The 18,774-nt window shown below is 44.4% G+C and overlaps 1 protein-coding gene across 10 annotated transcripts in view; it reads left to right on the forward strand.

The window, feature by feature from the left end:
* RACGAP1 (Rac GTPase activating protein 1) overlaps nucleotides 1-7,290 on the forward strand; it is a 33,775-nt gene extending 26,485 nt beyond the window's left edge. For all 10 annotated transcript variants that reach the window (XM_032293925.1, XM_032293944.1, XM_032293936.1 and 7 more), the window contains 7 exons: nucleotides 2,244-2,339; nucleotides 2,424-2,622; nucleotides 3,840-3,945; nucleotides 4,120-4,252; nucleotides 4,379-4,514; nucleotides 5,692-5,800; nucleotides 6,125-7,290. In XM_032293925.1, coding sequence (XP_032149816.1) covers nucleotides 2,244-2,339; nucleotides 2,424-2,622; nucleotides 3,840-3,945; nucleotides 4,120-4,252; nucleotides 4,379-4,514; nucleotides 5,692-5,800; nucleotides 6,125-6,200 — 855 coding nt within the window. In that variant the 3' untranslated portion in view covers nucleotides 6,201-7,290. The remainder of the gene's footprint in view (nucleotides 1-2,243; nucleotides 2,340-2,423; nucleotides 2,623-3,839; nucleotides 3,946-4,119; nucleotides 4,253-4,378; nucleotides 4,515-5,691; nucleotides 5,801-6,124) is intronic.
* Nucleotides 7,291-18,774: the final 11,484 nt, after the last annotated feature.

Here is an 18,774-nt window from a genome sequence, read left to right on the forward strand (position 1 = left end):
GGCAGAGGCCGGCGGATCACAAGGTTAAGAGATCAAGATCATCCTGGCCAACATGGTGAAACTCTGTCTCTACTAAAAATACAAAAAATTAGTGGGCATGGTGGCGCATGTCTGTAATCCCAGCTATTTAGGAGACTGAGGCAGGAGAATTTCTTGAACCTGGGAGGCAGAGATTGCAATGAGCCAAGATAGCACCACTGCATTCCAGCCTGGTGACAGAGCGAGAGTCTGTCTCAAAAAAGAAAAGAAAAGAAAAGAAAATTAATGATCCCAAATATATTTCTTTCCACAAATAATGAATAGAATTGCAAAATATTTACTTGTAGAAGAGCCCTGTTTGGGTTTGTCTGTCCTTTCTAAACCAAACTTCTTTCCCCTCCCCCTTTTCCGTCCTCTTCCCTGCTTCTCCTTTCTTCCTCTTCCTTCCTTCTCATCCCATTTTGGAAGATTTTAGACATATATAGAACTAGAGAGATGAGTGTAATTAACCCTTGGTTCTTACAACTTAACTTCCATGATTACTAACTAGTTTCCTCTCTCTCTTTTTTTTTTGAGAGAGAGAGAGTCTCACTTTATTGCCTAGGCTGGAGTGCAGTGGCACGACCTCAGCTCACTGCAACCTTTGCCCCTCTGGGCTCAAGTGATTCTCTCGCCCTAGCTTCCTGAATAGCTGGGATTACAGAAATGCACCACCACCATGCCTGGCTGATTTTTTTTGTTGTTGTAATTTTAGTAGAGATGAAGTTTCACCATGTTGGCCATGCTGGTCTTGAACTCCTGACCTCAAGTGATCCATCCACCTCAGCCTTTCAAAGTGCTGGGATTACAGGCGTGAGGCACCATGCCTGGCTGTGTCCATTCTTTTTTTAATGTCTTTTTTTTTGGAGACAGTTTCCTTCTGTTGCCCAGGTTGGAGTGAAGTGTTGCAGCCTCGGCTCACTGTAGTCTCTGTCTCCTGGGCTCAAGTGATTCTTGCGCCTCAGCCTCCCAAGTGGCTGGGACTACAGGCATGAGCCACCATGCTCAACTAATTTTTTGTATTTTTAGTAGAGATGGGATTTTGCCATGTTGGCCAAGCTGCTCTCAAACTCCTGACCTCAAGTAATCTGCCTATCTCAGCCTCCCAGTGTTGGGATTACAGGTGTGCGCCACCACAGCCAGCCTTTATATCTATTCTTGATTGATCAATAGTGTTGTCGCCTCCTCCTGACTGTCCAGTGAATTACTTTAAAGCAAGTATCAGCTATCATACAATTTTATCTGTGAATATTCTTGCTCTTATGTTAGACATACTCTGTAATAGGGTATCAAGATTAAGTTGCTTATTTCCAAACATTTAACCAGTTTAAACTGACTAAATCCATTAAGAAATTATTTATTGCTGAGCATGGTGGGTCATGCCTGTAATCCCAACACTTTTGGAGGATGAGACAGGAAAATCACTTGAGCCCAAGAGTTTGAGTCCAGCCTAGACAACAACGCAAGACTCCATCTCTCCAAAGAGTAAATAAATAAGTTAGCCAGGATGAGTAGTGTGTACCTGTGGTCGCAGCTTCTCAGGAGGCTGGGTTGGACTCTTGCTTGAGCTGGGGAGGTTGAAGCTGATTATGTGCCTGCCTACTCCTCAGCAAATCAAATGTTATTTTCCCCTAATCTTACAAGTTCGTATCCATCCCTGTACATTTTTTTATTTTTTTTTACCACATGCTGTACTGTAATGTAGAACCATGAAGTTCTCCCCTATAGGTAGGTTTGTTTCATGATCAATTGTGATAAGATGTATTAAATAATTTTTTTTTTTACTGAGAATAACGAAAGTATAAAATTGTTTTTTCTCTTATGCCAGCTCTCTTCTGTTAGAAAATAAAAAATCTGTTTAGAGTAATAAATTAGTTTATATTAAAGTACCTGTAACCTCATTATTGCTTGTTTTCTGCTGCCCTTGAGTGGATGAGAAGGAGGTAGTTATAACTGGTGGTCTTACTCCTTGTTCACATAAGAGTGTGGTATATATGAAAAAGAAAAAGAAATAAAGTGTCGTATACATGATCATTAATCAGTCCTGGTGTGGAGTTAGGAAAAATAAATAAGAGTCTCTGTTTTAATATAGGCTTTGGTAATAGGAATTTAAAAGTAGACATGATGTCCCAGTCTGAGAATTAGATTGGAGATGGTTCTTCGCATGTGGTCTTCATCTATTGGTCTACGTGGTGTAAATAATAATTTAAAGATCTTTTTTCCAGGGAATGCTGGCAGACTTTGTGCCCCAGACTTCTCCAATGATCCCCTCCATTGTTGTGCATTGCGTAAATGAGATTGAGCAGAGAGGTCTGACTGAGGTAAGAGTCAACTGTAGGAGACGGTGAATTTGTTATTTGTGTTAATTAGGAGGTTTTTAAATAAAATTGTCATCTTGATAACAGACAGGCCTGTATAGGATCTCTGGCTGTGACCGCACAGTAAAAGAGCTGAAAGAGAAATTCCTCAGAGTGAAAACTGTACCCCTCCTCAGCAAAGTGGATGATATCCATGCTATCTGTAGCCTTCTAAAAGACTTTCTTCGAAACCTCAAAGAACCTCTTCTGACCTTTCGCCTAAACAAAGCCTTTATGGAAGCAGCAGGTAAGAGTAGATGTAATACTTGAATATGAATTCCTCCACGGCAGTAGTTTTCTTACTGTTTTTTTTTGTTTTTTTTTTTTTTTGAGACAGAGTTTCACTCTTGTTGCCCAACTGGAGTGCAATGGCCCGATCTCGGCTCACTGCAACTTCTGCCTCCCATGTTCAAGTGATTCTTCTGCCTAAGCCTCCCTAGTAGCTGGGATTACAGGCATGCACCACCATGCCTGGCTAATTTTTTGTTTTTTTAGTAGAAACAGGGTTTCACCATGTTAGCCAGGCTGGTCTTGAACTCCTGACCTCAGGCGATCTGCCCGCCTCTGCCTCCCAAAGTGCTGGGATTACAGGCTTGAGCCACGGCACCCGGACTTCTTACTCTTTTTATTAGTTCCTGCCTAGTGCAGTACCTGAAACATAGTAGGTGCTCAAGTAATTTGATGGATGGGTAACTGTGTACATGTCACCCTTGCCTGTTCTCTTCCTTTCTCATTACCTATTGCACACAATAGCCTTCCTTTCTTTGTTCCCTCTCCAGTTAGGCTGGAGCTTTTTCAATTCTTAGAATATACCAAGCCTATTCCATAAGGAATATACCAAGTCGTCATATTTGTTGTCTCAACTTACATTAGGTACTGTATGGTTTGCTCCTTTATTTCTTTCATATTTCTCTTCATATACATTGTCCCCAGAAACACCTTTCCTGACAGCCTTGTCTAGGTTAACAGCTCCTGTTTCTTTCTAGCTTCTGGCCTGCCTTGTTTTCTTCATTTATGTACCACTCTACCTGATAGGTATTTGCTTTTTGACTGACTCCACCAATAGAATGTAGGTTCCATAAGGCAAGGGCTTTGTTTACTTCTGCTTTATATTCCCAGCACTTAGAGCAGTACCGGCACATAGTAGGCCCTTAAATATGTTTTACGAATGAATACCTTCTTGGTAATTGTAGTAACTGCAATTGTATGCCTGTCTTCCTAGCACGTCTGCTGCCAGATGCTTTCCCTAACTGCAAAGGCTGATTTTTTAAAAGTTCTGACTTCTAATATTGAGCTGTTGGCCGGTATCCTGCTTGTTAATGAAACTAGAGTCTGATGTAGTCATGAACTAATCAGGAGTTTCAGAAGCTTACTGTATAGATGAGACTTAGTGGTCGATAACTTGGAAGCCCGCTGTCAAGGGAAAGGAGTCTAGTCCTCGTGGTGCTTTCTTTTCAATTACAGAAATCACAGATGAAGACAACAGCATAGCTGCCATGTACCAGGCTGTTGGTGAACTGCCCCAGGCCAACAGGGACACATTAGCTTTCCTCATGATTCACTTGCAGAGGTGAGTACAGCAGAAACTTGTTCTAGGAGTTAGAGAATTTTTTTCCAAGGGGAAGATAGCGTGGGTTGAGTGTTTGGGGGAGTACAAGGGGTGAATTGTTTTCTTACACAATTTATATTTTGGTCTGCATTTAAGCAAGGAGCAAGACATCTAATTTAATATTCTTTTGCTTAGCGTGGCACAGAGTCCACATACTAAAATGGATGTTGCCAATCTGGCTAAAGTCTTTGGCCCTACAATAGTGGCCCATGCTGTGCCCAATCCAGACCCAGTGACAATGTTACAGGACATCAAGCGTCAACCCAAGGTAGGCAGGTGCGTGTGTGTGTGTCACATGCACACGTATGTGGGAACTTGTATAATGTGATAACATGAGAAAAAGTTGAGAAGCCCTGAGCTTTGGAAGTTTGCTAACAGATTTGCTGGCTTTTAGGTGGTCGAGCGCCTGCTTTCCTTGCCCCTAGAGTATTGGAGTCAGTTCATGATGGTGGAACAAGAGAACATTGACCCCCTACATGTCATTGAAAACTCAAACGCCGTTTCAACGCCACAGACACCAGATATTAAAGGTAAGGACCAAGCTGTGCTTCTTCAGGGACTTGACGCCCCCTTGAGTTTTAGTCCTGCCTTTTCTAGAGCTGTTTGAAAATTCTAACATTAAAGGAAAATTTGTATAATTCTATCATCCTAATTTTTTTTTCACTTTTCCATGTTCTCCTTTCTTTACCCATATGGATATATGTTCTTTAAATATAGATATAATAGGCTGGGCATGGTAGCTCACACCTATAATCCCAGCACTTTGGGAGGCCGAGGCGGGCAGATCACGAGGTCAGGGGGTTGAGACCAGCCTGGCCAACACGGTGAAACCCCGTCTCTACTAAAAATACAAAAATTAGCTGGGTATGGTGGTTCGTGCCTGTAATCCCAGCTACTCGGGGGGCTGAGGCAGGAGAATTGCTTGAACCCGGGAGGTAGAGATTTCAGTGAGCCGAGATTGTACCACTGTACTCCAGTCTGGTGACAGGGCGAGACCCCATCTCAAAAAAAAAAAAGATATAATAATAGTTTAAATATAATTCAGTCTTATTTAACTTAGCATACTGTGAGAACTTTTTCTCATATATAATCTTACCATTTTTAAGATTTACCTAAATGTTCTAGTTGGTATTCACATTATTTTTCAATTTTTCATAATTGAAAGTAATTGGCTATAGCCAATACTATATGTATATATCTTTTTTTCCCTTAATGATAAATTCCCAAGAATGGGAATCACTGAATTAAATGGATTGAACATTTTTATGTATCTTGATGTCTTTTATCAACTTGATTTCTTAAATTTCTTATAGGCTTTTGCCAATTTATATTGCTAACCAACAATTTTATATGAATAGGCTGGTCTCACTCCAGTCTTACTGGCATTGGAGACCCATTCTTTCATTATTGCAAGTTCCTTCTAAGGGAGTATATTGCTTCTTCTGCTGGTATAGCTAAAAGTCAGATGTTTAGATGTTAGATTTATGAAGTTTGGAGTTAGAGAATGACATAAATCAAAAAGTGTCAGCTATTCACTGAGTTCAAAAGATGCACTACTGTGTTACAAAATGATCTCTGGTACTTTGCTAGGTGTCTAGCCTTAGCTCTTAAGTGCTTCAGTGGATAATCAGCTTAAAACTAGCCATCTAAAAAGATGCCTTCTTTTCTCCCACCTCTCTTAAAAATATATCTGAACTTTGATTCAAGTGAGTTTACTGGGACCTGTGACTACTCCTGAACATCAGCTTCTCAAGACTCCTTCATCTAGTTCCCTGTCACAGAGAGTTCGTTCCACCCTCACCAAGAACACTCCCAGGTATGCAGAATTGGCCTTCTTAGGAAATAAACAACTGCTCTCTTAGACTTATTACATTGAAGCTTATTGAAAGAAAAATTGAATTAGATTTTAGCTAGGAACTAGACTTTAAAAGGGAACATGGAACTATAAGGATTCTTTCTTTCAAAAGGTTCTAAAAGTTTTTACTGTTTCCCCTCTCTCATTGTAGGTGACTAAGAGTACCTTGCAAAATAGTTGTCTAGGGTTTCTTACTTTTACTGGGTTACATCAAGTAATATTATAGTTGTTTATTCAGCCGTTTTTTACAGACTACTTTTCTAGTTCATTCTCCTTTTATTGTAGATTTGGGAGCAAAAGCAAGTCTGCCACCAACCTAGGACGACAAGGCAACTTTTTTGCCTCTCCAATGCTCAAGTGAAGTCACATCTGCCTATTACTCCCCTGCATTGACCAACTATAAGAAAGGACACACCTGTATTCTCTGCTCTACAGCCTCCTGTACTCATTAATACTTTTAGCATCCCAGGCTTTTAATCAAGTTTAATTGTGCATGAGGGCTTTATTAAAACTCGATGTATCTCCCCTTCCTTCTCAAGTCACATAATATCAGTACCTTGTGCTGGTCATTGTTGGGAGCTTTTAGATGAGAGATCTTTCCAGGGGTAGATGGGTTAGTATGGAATTGGCTGTGATTCTTTTTGGGGAAGGGGGTTATTATGCCTTTGGCTTAAAGCCAAATGCTGCTCATGGAATGAATGATCTTCCTCTAGTTTTAGAACTAATTTCCATGAGACAATGACAGAAATCCTACCTATCTGATAAGATTGGCTTGTCTCAGGGTGGGAAGTGGGAGGGTGGGGCAAAGAAAGGATTAGACCAGAGGATTTAGGGTGCCTCCTTCTAAGAACCGGAATTTTTCATTCCCCATTATGAACTGAGCTATAACATGGAGCTTTGATAAAAATGGGCTACACTGAGGGCAGAACTAGTGATGGGAGCATGCATAGCTTTAATTTGGATGATTAGTTCTTAATAGTGTTGAGTGGCACAACCTTGTAAATGAGAAAGTACAACTTGTATTTATCGCAAATGTGCTGCTGGCTGAACTTTGGGTTCATTTGGGGTCAAAGCCAGTTTTTCTTTTAAAATTGAATTCATTCTGATGCTTGACCCCTATGCCCCCAACCTTGTTCAGTGGAGCCCAACTTCTAGTCATTTTTTGGTATCCCAACTAACAATAGAGTAGGCTATAAGGGAAGATGGTCAATATTTTATGTGATAAGAAAAGCCACAGTCATTTTTTCTTTGCACTTTGGATGCTGAAATTTTCCCATGGAACATAGCCACATCTAGATAGATGTGAGCTTTTTTTTTCTGTTAAAATTATTCTTAATGTCTGTAAAAACGATTTCCTTCTATAGAATGTTTGACTTCATATTGACACTTGTCTGTAAAACATCTATTTGGGATAATATTTGGAAAAAAGTAAATAGCTCTTGAAAAATGAACCTGAGGCTGGTTTTCTTGTCTTGGAATGTAACTTTCAATGCCTTTTAGAAAATCATTTCTGGGGCCAGGCGCAGTGGTTCACACCTGTAATCCCAGCACTTTGGAAGGCTGAGGCAGGCAGATAACCTGAGGTTGAGAGTTAGAGCCAGCCTGACCAACATACTGAAACTCAGGCTCTACTAAAAATACAAAATTAGCCGGGCATGGTGGCGCATGCCTATAATCCCAGCTACTCGGGAAGCTGAGGCAGGAGAATCGCTTGAACCCTGGAAGCAGAAGTTGTGGTGAGCAGAGATCGTGCCATTGCACTCCAACCTGGGGAACAACAGCAAAACTCTGTCTCAAAAAAAAAAAAAAGAAAGAAAAGAAAATCATTTCTGGGGCTGGGCGTGATGGCTTATGTCTGTAATCGCAGCACTTTGGGAGGCTGAGATTGGTGGATCACCCAGGAGTTTGAGACCAGTGTGGGCAATATGGTAAAACCCTGTCCCTAAAAAAAAAACATGCAAGAATTAGCCAGATGTGGTGGCGCACGTCTGTGGTCTCAGCCACTCGAGAGGCTGATGTGAGAAAATTGAGCCAGGGAGGTGGAGGTTGCAGTGAGCCAAGATTGTGCCACTGCACTCCAGCCTCAGTGACAGAGTGTGAGACCCTGTCTCAAAAAATTAGAAAAATTATTTCCTTCAAAGCGTCCTGACTCTGTTGTTCATCTCCATTTCCTACTCTCTGGACCCACCCCAGCCTTACCACCACCAGGAGTTTGTTTCCATTTCTCATTCAGTCTTTGTCCAAATGAGTTGTAGAGTTGTCCTATGCCTGTTGTCATTATCTTTATATTATTAACAGTCATGAGTTGCATAATGACTGGGATACATTCTGAGAGATCATTAGATGATTTCATTGTTGTGTGAACCTGAGTGCACTTAGACAAACCTGGGTGGTGGGGCCTACTACACACCTAGGCTATATGGTATAGCCCATTGCTCCTAGGCTACAAACCTGTACAGCATGTGACTGTTCTGAACACTGTAGGTGGTTGTAACACATGGTAGGTATTTATGTATCTAAACAGAAAGGGGTCAGTAAAACTGTGGTTATTACAATTTGATGTGACCACTGTTGTATATGGTGGGATCCATTGTCGACCAAAACGTTATGTACTATGTGACTATACTTAAAAAATGAAACAACAGCTTTTTAAATAAGTCTTTAGGGACCAGAATGGTGCAGATTTAAAAAAAAAAATTGCCTCTGGCTGGCCGACTGCCTAGAACATCCTTCACTGCTGGAAGTGACTCTGGAGTGAGCTGGGATGATTAACTGAGGGCACCTGCACTTGGAACTCTGAAGCTGGTGAACAGAGTGTATCTGAGATTGAACGTAAACAGTTGCAGGCTTAATATGTAACCGTGGAGAGAGGAGGCAACCTACTGGCTTTTTTCCCAGGAGGGGGCAGCTCTCACAGCAGGGCCCATCTGCCTCAGCAAATTGACAGAGGATGGGTCCCATACCCCCTTTCACACACACCTGCTAGGCTTTATTTTTTATTTATTTATTTTTTTTGGGACGGATTTTCGCTCTTGTTACCCAGGCTGGAGTGCAATGGCGCGATCTCGGCTCACCGCAACCTCCGTCTCCTGGGTCCAGGCAATTCTGCCTCAGCCTCCTGAGTACCTGGGATTACAGGCACGCACCACCATGCCCAGCTAATTTTTTGTATTTTTAGTAGAGACGGGGTTTCACCATGTTGACCAGGATGGTCTCGATCTCTTGACCTCGTGATCCACCCGCCTCGGCCTCCCAAAGTGCTGGGATTACAGGCTTGAGCCACCGCACCCGGCGGCTTTATTTTTTTTTTGAGATGGAGTCTTGCTCTGTCGTCCAGGCTGGAGTGCAGTGGTGCGATCTCAGCTCACTGCAACCTCTGCCTCCGGGGTTCAAGTGATTCTCCTGCCTCAGCCACCTGAGTAGCTGGGATTACAGGCGTGTGCCACCACACCCAGCTAATTTTGGTATTTTTAGTACAGACGGTTTCGCCATGTTGGTCAGGCAGGTCTCGAACTCCTGACCTTGTGATCCACCCGTCTCAGCCTCCCAAAGTGCTGGGATTACAGGCATGAGCCACTGCACCTGGCCAGCTTTATTTTTTAAAACTCTGCCCTAGATGCTACCTCTTTTCTTATGTCTTTGCAATCCTAGCGTTGGCCTGGTTCCATATTTGCTGTTCTGTAGTATCTCCCCAAGGTACATTTTAAGTCACTAATGTAGAGGAAGTAAATGGATTGTGTAACATTAGTGAAGGCAAGGCTACCCTATGCAGGAACCAATGGTCCATTAATGGAAAAGGAAATGGTCCTGTGTGTCAAATGTTGGCAACCATTTGCTCAGTTTTTGGGCTAGGCCAAGAGACCTTAGTCATGAAAATAATTCTGATAATAGCAAAGGGAAATATATACCCACCTTCAACAGTACTTCCTGTGGAACAGCCTGATTTTCCAGAGCTTAATTAATTAAATTATACCTCCTCAATGTGAGGGCCATGGAAGGGAGTCCAGTGCTTTGAAGGGACTATCACCCCATCTCTTACTCCTAACCCTTTCTGATGTTCCTCTCCTTTAATGCAGTTTAATTTTACTATTGTACTTGCTAATAAACAATCTTTAAATTGTGACGTTTACCTCCATTCTCCCTGATCTATGTAAGACTCCCAAGTTTGATGTTTATCTAACTGGGCAAGCATTACATGGTTGCATTCACCCACAACAATTTGAATTTATTATTGGGTGTTTAACAACTTATCCTTCTTTAAGAAGGTGAATTCACTGCTTGCAGAGATAGGAGAAGGCATGTGAGTTTGGGTTAGAGGATGTTTAGGGTGTACAATTTATTTACCAGGGGAAATAGTACTCAATTTTGGCTGTGAACTGAACCGGTGGCATTGAAAGTGGTCTTGTGTTCTTTTTATTTTATTATTTATTTTATGCCTCCCAAGTAGCTGGGACAGCAGGCATGCCCCACCATGACCAGCTAATTTTTAGTTTTTTATGGGGATGAGGTCTCACTATTGTTGCCCAGGTTGGTCTCAAACTCCTGGACTCAAGTGATCCTCCTGCTGCAGCCTCCCAACAAAGTGCTGGGATGACAGGCATGAACCGCTGTGCCCAGCCAGTTCTTGCAGGCTTAAATTATTAGGCGGCACAAAATGACAAGGAGAGGTGAGTGAGTACAGGGACCAAAGATACCAGGCTTGCTGTTTTTGTTTTGTGATGGTAGGGTCTACCTGTGCACACCTACCTAGCTTCAGATAGATTGATATGGTTTGTGTCCCCACTCAAATCTCATCTTGAATTGTAGTTCCCACAATCCCCAAGTGTTGTGGGTGGGACCCAGTGGGAGGTAATTGAATCATGGGGGTGGTTACCCTCATGATGTTCTCGTGATAGTGAGTTGTCACGAGATCTGATGGTTTTATAAGGAGCTTTCCCCGCTTTTGCTGTGCACTTCTTGCTGATACCAAGTGAAGGAGGATATGTTTGCTTCCCCTTCTGCCATGATTGTAAGTTTCCTGAGGCCCCCCCAACCCTGCCAAACTGTGAGTCAATTAAACCTCTTTCCTTTATAAATTACCCAGTCCTTTGTATATCTTTATTAGTAGTGTGAGAACAGAATAACACATAGAAACATACATACACACACATAATACAATGCACGTGGTAAGTGATTTCTTATTGGAAAAGCATTTAGACTCCCCACTGCTATGCCTGGCATGCCAAGTGTTTCTCTCAATCATGTATCACCTTTTCTTAGGCTCTCGGCATGGGCAGGGAAAGAGCTGGTGTGGATACCTAGATGTGAAAAGTGAGGGTGTCGCAGCTCACACAGTAGGTTCTTGATCAATGTGCTTTGATAAGTCCGCGTGATAACTCAGGTTTCAGCCACTGATGCAAAAAGCTTTCAAGCATGCAGAGTTGGGGCACATTAGCCATTGTGCTTTTAGTGTAAACAGGGTTTGGAGAATGGCCACTTAACCTAAGAACTTGGTAATTTTTTTATATGTTCCTGTAGATGGTGTATTTTGTAAATAAGCGAAGGCCTCAGGCCAGGAGGTCCCTAACTTGGGTAATTTATTATACATTGGTTCTCAGAGCTGTGTTTGTTGATCGTTTGTGTTCACAAAGTCAGGTAGAATACAGCTTGACGTCACCAGGAATAACCTTGTAGCATGTGGGAGCTTTGTCCTCTGCAATTGCGTGGGATGGGGAAGGAGGCTTTCCTTTTGTCTACCTTTCTCCCCCTATAACTCTTGCCAGGCTTCATTAAGCTGCATTGTTTTTTATGCAGCATTACTCTCATGTCTTACACAGTTGGATACCATCTGCGTGCTAGGCTCAGACACACGTAAATGGGTATTTAGACTTATAATAAAGCACCAGTCAAATCTTCTCTGGTCATCACTGAAGATGGAATTAAGAACTGATTCCTCATAAAGTCTCTAGGGAATTTAACATGGTAATTTACCAGTTACAGAGTGCTTTCATTTATTATCTTACTTGATCTCACTTCACCCATGTGAGGTGGGGCAGGACAGGTGATATTCTCCCAGTTGACAAATTCGGAGAGGTGATTTGGCACAAACTCGCACCAACTAATGTGTAGGTTACCTGTGGTTAGAATCTGGGAGTTACAGCTTAGTCTGAAGGTCAGCCCTGGCGCTTGCTATTTCAGACTTCTTCAGCATTTATGGGCCTGTTAGTGTATTATTAGGTACATAAGTACTAGTAAATACCCCTTGCTTGGAGCCAGTGTTATTCACAATCTATGCAAGGAAAGATCTTGTTCTGCAAAGTGAGCAACTATAAAATGAGCAGCGCTGTAGAAAGAGATGATCGTTTACGTTGCAGGAGTTCTCCCTATTATCCTAAGAACTTTCTAAGTCACATCCAACCTAGAGCCACAGATTGCACTGAGGACTGTATGTATGTGGATGTAGTGTCCATTCTCATTATGCATTCTCAGCAGATGACCCAGAAAGAGCAGCAAGGCCTAGACTGCTGGAGAAGGCACGTGGGGCAGAATTTCCTAATGGTTGCCTGGGAGAATGGAAGACCTGGGCTTGGTGATCTAGAGCTGTTTTCTGTGTGGAAAGAGCAAGAAGAGCTGTGTAAGCACTTGAGGTTGCTCCTGGTGGCAGTCTGTTTTCAGGACACCCCTGTGTGTCCTGTGTGCTCTGAAGCTCAAAGCCAAGGACAGGCAAGTCTCAGAGCCAAAGCCATCAGCCTGCTTCCAGAAACGTGTCAGTGGATTAACATACCGGCTTTCCCCCTGAGTGGCATTAGCTCTCACCCTGTCTCATGCTCACCATCTGGCTTTGAGTGAGAAGTCTTTGAGTGATCTCTCTTCACAGCCTGCTCTGTGCCAGAGCTTTCCAAGGGCTGTGCAGCGTTCTCCTTCATCAACCCTAGGGCCCAGGGCTCTCCAAGAAGGAGTGGTCAGTCTGCTGTGTCTACACGTAAGCATACCTGGGATCTGAAGACTACTTTAGACCTCAGAGGGAAAAAACCAGCTCAAATGAGAACGACTCTCTATGGTTAGGTGGATCTGTTGTTAGGTTAGTTTTTAAAATAGAGTTGCTCCCACCACAGATAAAGCTCTTTTTGCCTGTGAGATGATAGTTTGTCCAGATTTTAGTAGAGACAGAGATTCAAAGGGGCTGGGATTTTTCTTTCTCATTAGAAAGCAAAACCTGGGGGTGGACAGGTGCTTAAAGAAACCACCTCCCTTCCTCCCAGGGAGCTGGCTGGCTGCTCTCTCCTCCTAGGTTAACATACATTGAATGGGGCTAAACGCCTGGTGCTTCTGGACAGAGTCCAGCCCTTCAGCAGAGCAGCCACGCTGTGGAGATACAGCTGCCGGCATTAAAGGGCTAAGCCCTTTCCAGCTGCTTTGCTTTAACGGGAATCGCCTGCAGTCGGCAGCTTAACGGAGCTGTCTTAGCCCGATTAGGAAGAAATGACTAATCTCTGCATCTTCTCATGACACTGCTCTGGAGGCTCCCGGGAAAATAACCCAGTGGGGTGGGAAGTGGTTGGATAAATGGTGTTGAAGTGCTAGGCTATATCTCCTTAAAACTGTGGTCTCAGCTTGGTGTGGTTTCTGTTTGTTTGCCTCTGTGAAAAAAGAGGGCTTCTCTTTAGTGGACTTCCTGGCACTGAGGGAGAGGAGACATGGTGAGGGGTGGCATGGGTACTTAAAAGCTGGTACAGCAACAGATGTGCAGAGTTGAGAGCATATGAGGGCAATGTATCCATCCCCCTGGGAGGGAGAAGACACCGAAGATGGACCCCACTTTAGCCCTCCATTCCTCTTTTCATTAAAACCCGATGTAAAGAGCCAAGATTTAGGCTGGGTGCGGTGGCTCATGCCTGTAATCCCGGCACTTTGGGAGGCCGAGGCGGGTGGATCCTTTGAAGTCGAGAGTTCGAGATCAGACTGACCAATATGGAGAAACCCTGTCTTTACTAAAAATACAAAAAATTAGCCAGGTGTGGTGGCGCATGCCTGTAATCCCAGCTACTCGGGAGGCTGAGGCAGGAGAATCACTTGAACCCGGGAGGTGGAGGTTATGGTGAGCCGAGATAGTGCCACTGCATTCCAGCCTGGGCAACAAGAGCAAAACTCCATCTCAAAAAAAAAAAAAAAAGCCAAGATTTGAAGAGGAAATGATCATTTCATTGATTGGAAAGATGCACTTTGGAAATATATTGTTAAGATCTCTGAGAATTGGGACATCTAATAATCAATGGCATTTTACTAATATAACGCAGTGTTTCCCCGTAGCTCATAAAATAGTGGTGCATCTTATAATCAATGTTATTTGGGTTGGAATTGTTAGCTTTTCACATGAGATAGGCTATTGGATGAACCAGCTGTGCAGGCCAAGAAAACAGCGACTTTGCTGTGGTCAAAGAGAGATTTTTTTTTTTTTTGAGACGGTGTTTTGCTCTTGTTGCCCACGCTGGAGTACAATGGTGTGACCTTAGCTCACCACAACCTCTACCTCCTGGTGATTCTCCTGCCTCAGCCTCCCAAGTAGCTGGGATTACAGGCATGTGTCACCATGCCCAGCTAATTTTGTATTTTTAGTAGAGTTGGAGTTTCTCCATGTTGGTCAGGCTGGTCTTGAACTCCGGACCTCAGGTAATCTGCCCACCTCGGCCTCCCAAAGTGCTGGGATTACAGGCATGAGCCACCACGCCCTGCCTCAGAGAGATTCAAACAGGAAGTTCCCCCTGGTCTGAAAGGAATCTATAGTATAGGAAAAGCAGAGAAACCAAGGCTCAGTCCAAGACACATGCCATGAAGAAGCAGACAGGCAATGTGTGGGGCAGGATGAAGATCGGACCCAGTCATGACCCCAGAGCTATTAGGGGAAAGCCACTGTGAATCAGTGGTGATCTCACCAAAATAACAGTAACACCCTGGTGGGCACCAGGCTGCTTTAACACATGAGAGATGAGAGGCTTTAGACATTCTGTTTGCAGGGTTTTGGAGTGTGTGTTGCAATTCTTTGACCAACTTACTCTTTGACCAAGTCTAGAATATCAGAGGAAGGTGTTTCCTCTTGAAATTGAAAGGCCATGATTTGGGGGGCAACAAAAAAGGAAGGCTGTCTCATAGGACAGATAGTAAAGATAAGGAATATGCTGCCCTGATATGAGAAGTAGACTAAAAATATGTTTTGTTTAAGGAGATATTCCTGTTAGAAACAGATGTTTAAATAACTATGAAGTCAGGTGCTCACTGCCAGGATAGAGGTGGTGCTGAGTGCTGGAGACCTCACAGAGCCTCCAGGTCCTGACATGAGAGCTGATTCTCAGGGTGCACCAGGCCACTAGGGAGGGACAGACGCGTATTTCCAGACAGAGGACGCCCCTCCAGCCTTCTGCTCCAGAACCAGATGCCTCTGACTGCTGTCCCGGCCTCTTCCCTCACCACAGGCTGGGCCTTTATTCTCAGACCAAACTGAGGATCGGGATGCTTATTTTCGTGTTCCTATAACGAGATGCAGGTGAACTGGGAGAGAAAGGAGTTTTTATATCTATAACTGGTTACAGGGAGAAGGCCTGGAATTTATCAGCAGAGCAACTCAAAATTACAAAGTTCCCAGAGCTTCTATATACCTTCTTCTTCTTTTTTTTTTTTTTCGAGATGGAGTCTCACTCTGTCACCCAGGCTGGAGTGCAGTGGCGCGATCTCGGCTCATTGCAACCTGGGTTAAAGCAATTTTCCTGCCTCAGCCTCCCAAGTAGCTGGGACTACAGGGCGTGCCACCATGTCCAGCCAATTTTTATATTTTTAGAAGAATCTGGGTTTCACCATATTGATCAGGCTGGTCTTGAACTCCTGACCTTGTGATCCGCCCATCTCGGCCTCCCAAAGTGCTGGGATTACAGGCCTGAGCCACTGTGCCTGGCCCTTAGAGTTCTATACCTTCTAAGCTAGATGTCTATGTGTAAGTGTGCATTCATCCAAAGACATAACTTCTTTTAGTCTATAACTAAGGTCTGAGTCCTGAAGACCTTCCTCTGGAAACTCAGTAAATTTATTTAATCTAAATGGGTCCAGGTGCTGGGGTGATTACCCTTATCTTGTATTCTGCTAAATCATGGAGGTTTGGGGAGTTCCTTCAGACCCCCAATAAACTTGTTTAATCCTAAATGAGTCCTGTTAAGTATTCCTTCATTACCTTGTAATGCTTTAAGACCCAGGAAAGGCCCAGGCAAAACTCTTGTGGGCGTTTGTTATATTCCAGCCTTTGTATGCGGGCACTGGCTCTCTCAGCTTTTAATATTTAACTTAATCATGCAGTCAATACTGAAATAGTTGTTCTGGAGGCCTGCGTTAGTGAGACCTCGCCTGCCACTCCCTGGCCTGGCTGGACCTTGTTTCATCTGTCCATGGGGTGAAGTAGGGATTGTTCATCCCTGCTTCTGTCTCTGGCCTCCTCCACCTGCAGCTCTGGCAATAGCTGCCCCTTTATTGGTTTTAATTGGAGCTCTGAAACATTGTTTTTCATTTCCCCCTTTTCCGCTAATTAACTGCAGCCTATTAATTAGTGCTATTGGACTCCCCACTCCCATAAATCCCATTCACTAACCATGCCCTGCCTCCCCAGCTTTTGCTAAATACGTGACTGCGCTGCAGTGTAGCTGCCTCTCCCTGAGAAGTGATTACAGATCTTGGCTGTGCTGACCCCCTGCCACAGCTGCCCAGAGAGGTCACAGCTTGGCCGGATGCTTCATCTTGATTAGCCTTTAACTTCTTCCCTCCCTTCTTCCCTCCCCATCTTCCTCTCTGACATCGAGAGGGCATGGCACTAAGCTGTGGGTTAAGATCCCTCCTAATATCAAGAATCAAGCTCTCCTCCTTGGGCCTGTTTCCTGCACTCCCTGGTGCTGCTCTGAGTCATGGATAACAGCACTGTGGGGCTGGAGGGACTGAGCTGATCCCCTCCCCTGACCCGACCGGACGGAGTCTCCCATCAAAACCCAGATCGGCTTTCTTCAGATCACTTGACCTCATTATCGATCACAGTGATTTTGGTCTGTCCTGCCCCTTTAACTCTCAGCTCTGATGTCAGCTCCCTTTTTGTTTACTTAGCTTTCATGTGAAATTCCAAATCTTCAAAGCTCTGCTTCTTTTCACCCCAACCAGACTTCTTGCCCCGATTCCCGGAATCTCCCAACTCTCCCAGTGTGATCACTTCATTGCTCCCCTTCTCCATTGAGAAGGCCCTTATTTCTCTTTTTTTTTTGAGATTGAGTCTTGCTCTGTTGCCAGGCTGGAGTGCAGTGGCGTGATCTCGGCTCACTGCAACCTCTGCCTCCAAGGTTCAAGCAATTCTCCTGCCTCAGCCTCCTGAGTAGCTGGGATTACAGGCATGTGCCACCATACCCAGTTAATTTTTGTATTTTTAGTAAAGATGGAGTTTCACCATGTCGGCCAGGATAGTCTCAAACGCCAAGCCTCAAGTGATTCACCTGCCTCGGCCTCCCAAAGTCCTGTGATTACAGGTTTAAACCACAGAGCCCGGCCTCTTTCTTGTGTTTGTTTAATTCCTATAATTCTTGTCTCCTCTTCTGTGATTCCACCTTTCCCCCAAACACATGCATATACTTTCCCTCTCCCTCTCCCCGCTCAGCTCAAGCTAAGCCTGGGGTATAGGAAGGATGTGATCCCTTCTTCAGTAATAGCCCAGGCCTCATTAGAAACTGCAAGGGAAGTAGCTGAACTCATGGTAGACAGAATGCCATCTACCATGATGACGGTGGCGGTAAAAATAGCTGCCACTGATTGAGATCCGACTGCACGTCCGGCATGGTGCTAAACGCACACACATCTCATGTAGTTCTTCCAGCGCCCTTTGGACTGTACTCCATCTTCCAGGTGAGGAAAGTGAAGCTCAGGATCCTTAAGCAACTTGCCCAAGTGCACACAGCTGATAAGTGCCTGAGCCTGTATTTAAACCCTGTCAACCTCTAGTCTACGTTTATGTGGGTTTTTTTTTTTTTTAAACTGTGGCCCACACAATCCTTTAGGTGAAAGTGGTTTTCTTTGGAAAGTGAAAGTGCCCAGATCTTTGTGTGACTCTGCTCTTCCTTCGGTCCTAGGAGGCCAATGTGGCTCAGAGCCTAACCCGTTCCTGGCCTTTCCTCCTTGCACAGTATGGCCCCAGATGAGGCCTGTCCTCTTTATACCTGGAGGTAGCAGGTTAAAGATGTGCAGTGGGGGTGGGAAGCAGAGAGGGGCCTCCCGCCAGCCAATCGGGAGGCAACCGCCTAGGCTCCCAGCACAGCATCATCTGCTCCTGCTAAGACAATCATCCACATAAAAGGCTAATTGTATTAATCACCAAGGCACCCGGCCCGAGTCCCCCTCCCTTTTGGGAGAATTATGAATTGCAATTGCAGATGGCTCCACTGATTGAAGGCAGTGCTCAGCAGGGAGAAGGGTCAGATCAGATTACACACCATTAATTAAAAACTTCCCTGACAAAGAGGAGGAAGGGAATGCACACCCAGGGCTGGCCCGGTTGGGTCTCTGTCCTCCCCATGTCCCCTGCTCCCACCCAGGCCCAGGGGCTAGGCCAATGAAGCCTGCTTCCCCCAGCTGGAGCCACTGAGATTCAGCTCCCCAAAGGCCAACCCTTCCCTCATCCAAACAGATGGCCTGCTGTCCTATTAAACGGCTCCAGAGGAGGGGAAGCAAGCCTTTGGTTACTTATTTCCACGTCTAACCTTGGATGCTCTTAGAGGCTAACCTAATTCCCCACTTCTCAGGAATCTTATTTCCTCCTGCTCTGTCCTGATAGAGAACTGCTTTGAAGAACTGTTGGTGAAAATAGCCCCCCAGCTTCCTCTTCAAGCAACCGCCCCCCCCCCCCACCCAGCGGGTTCACTACATGCTAAGGCACTACAGAGCTA

Source organism: Sapajus apella, unplaced genomic scaffold (genome assembly GCF_009761245.1).
Source record: "Sapajus apella isolate SASKATOON/1434 unplaced genomic scaffold, GSC_monkey_1.0 scaffold2, whole genome shotgun sequence".
Classification (NCBI taxonomy): Eukaryota; Metazoa; Chordata; class Mammalia; order Primates; family Cebidae; genus Sapajus; species Sapajus apella.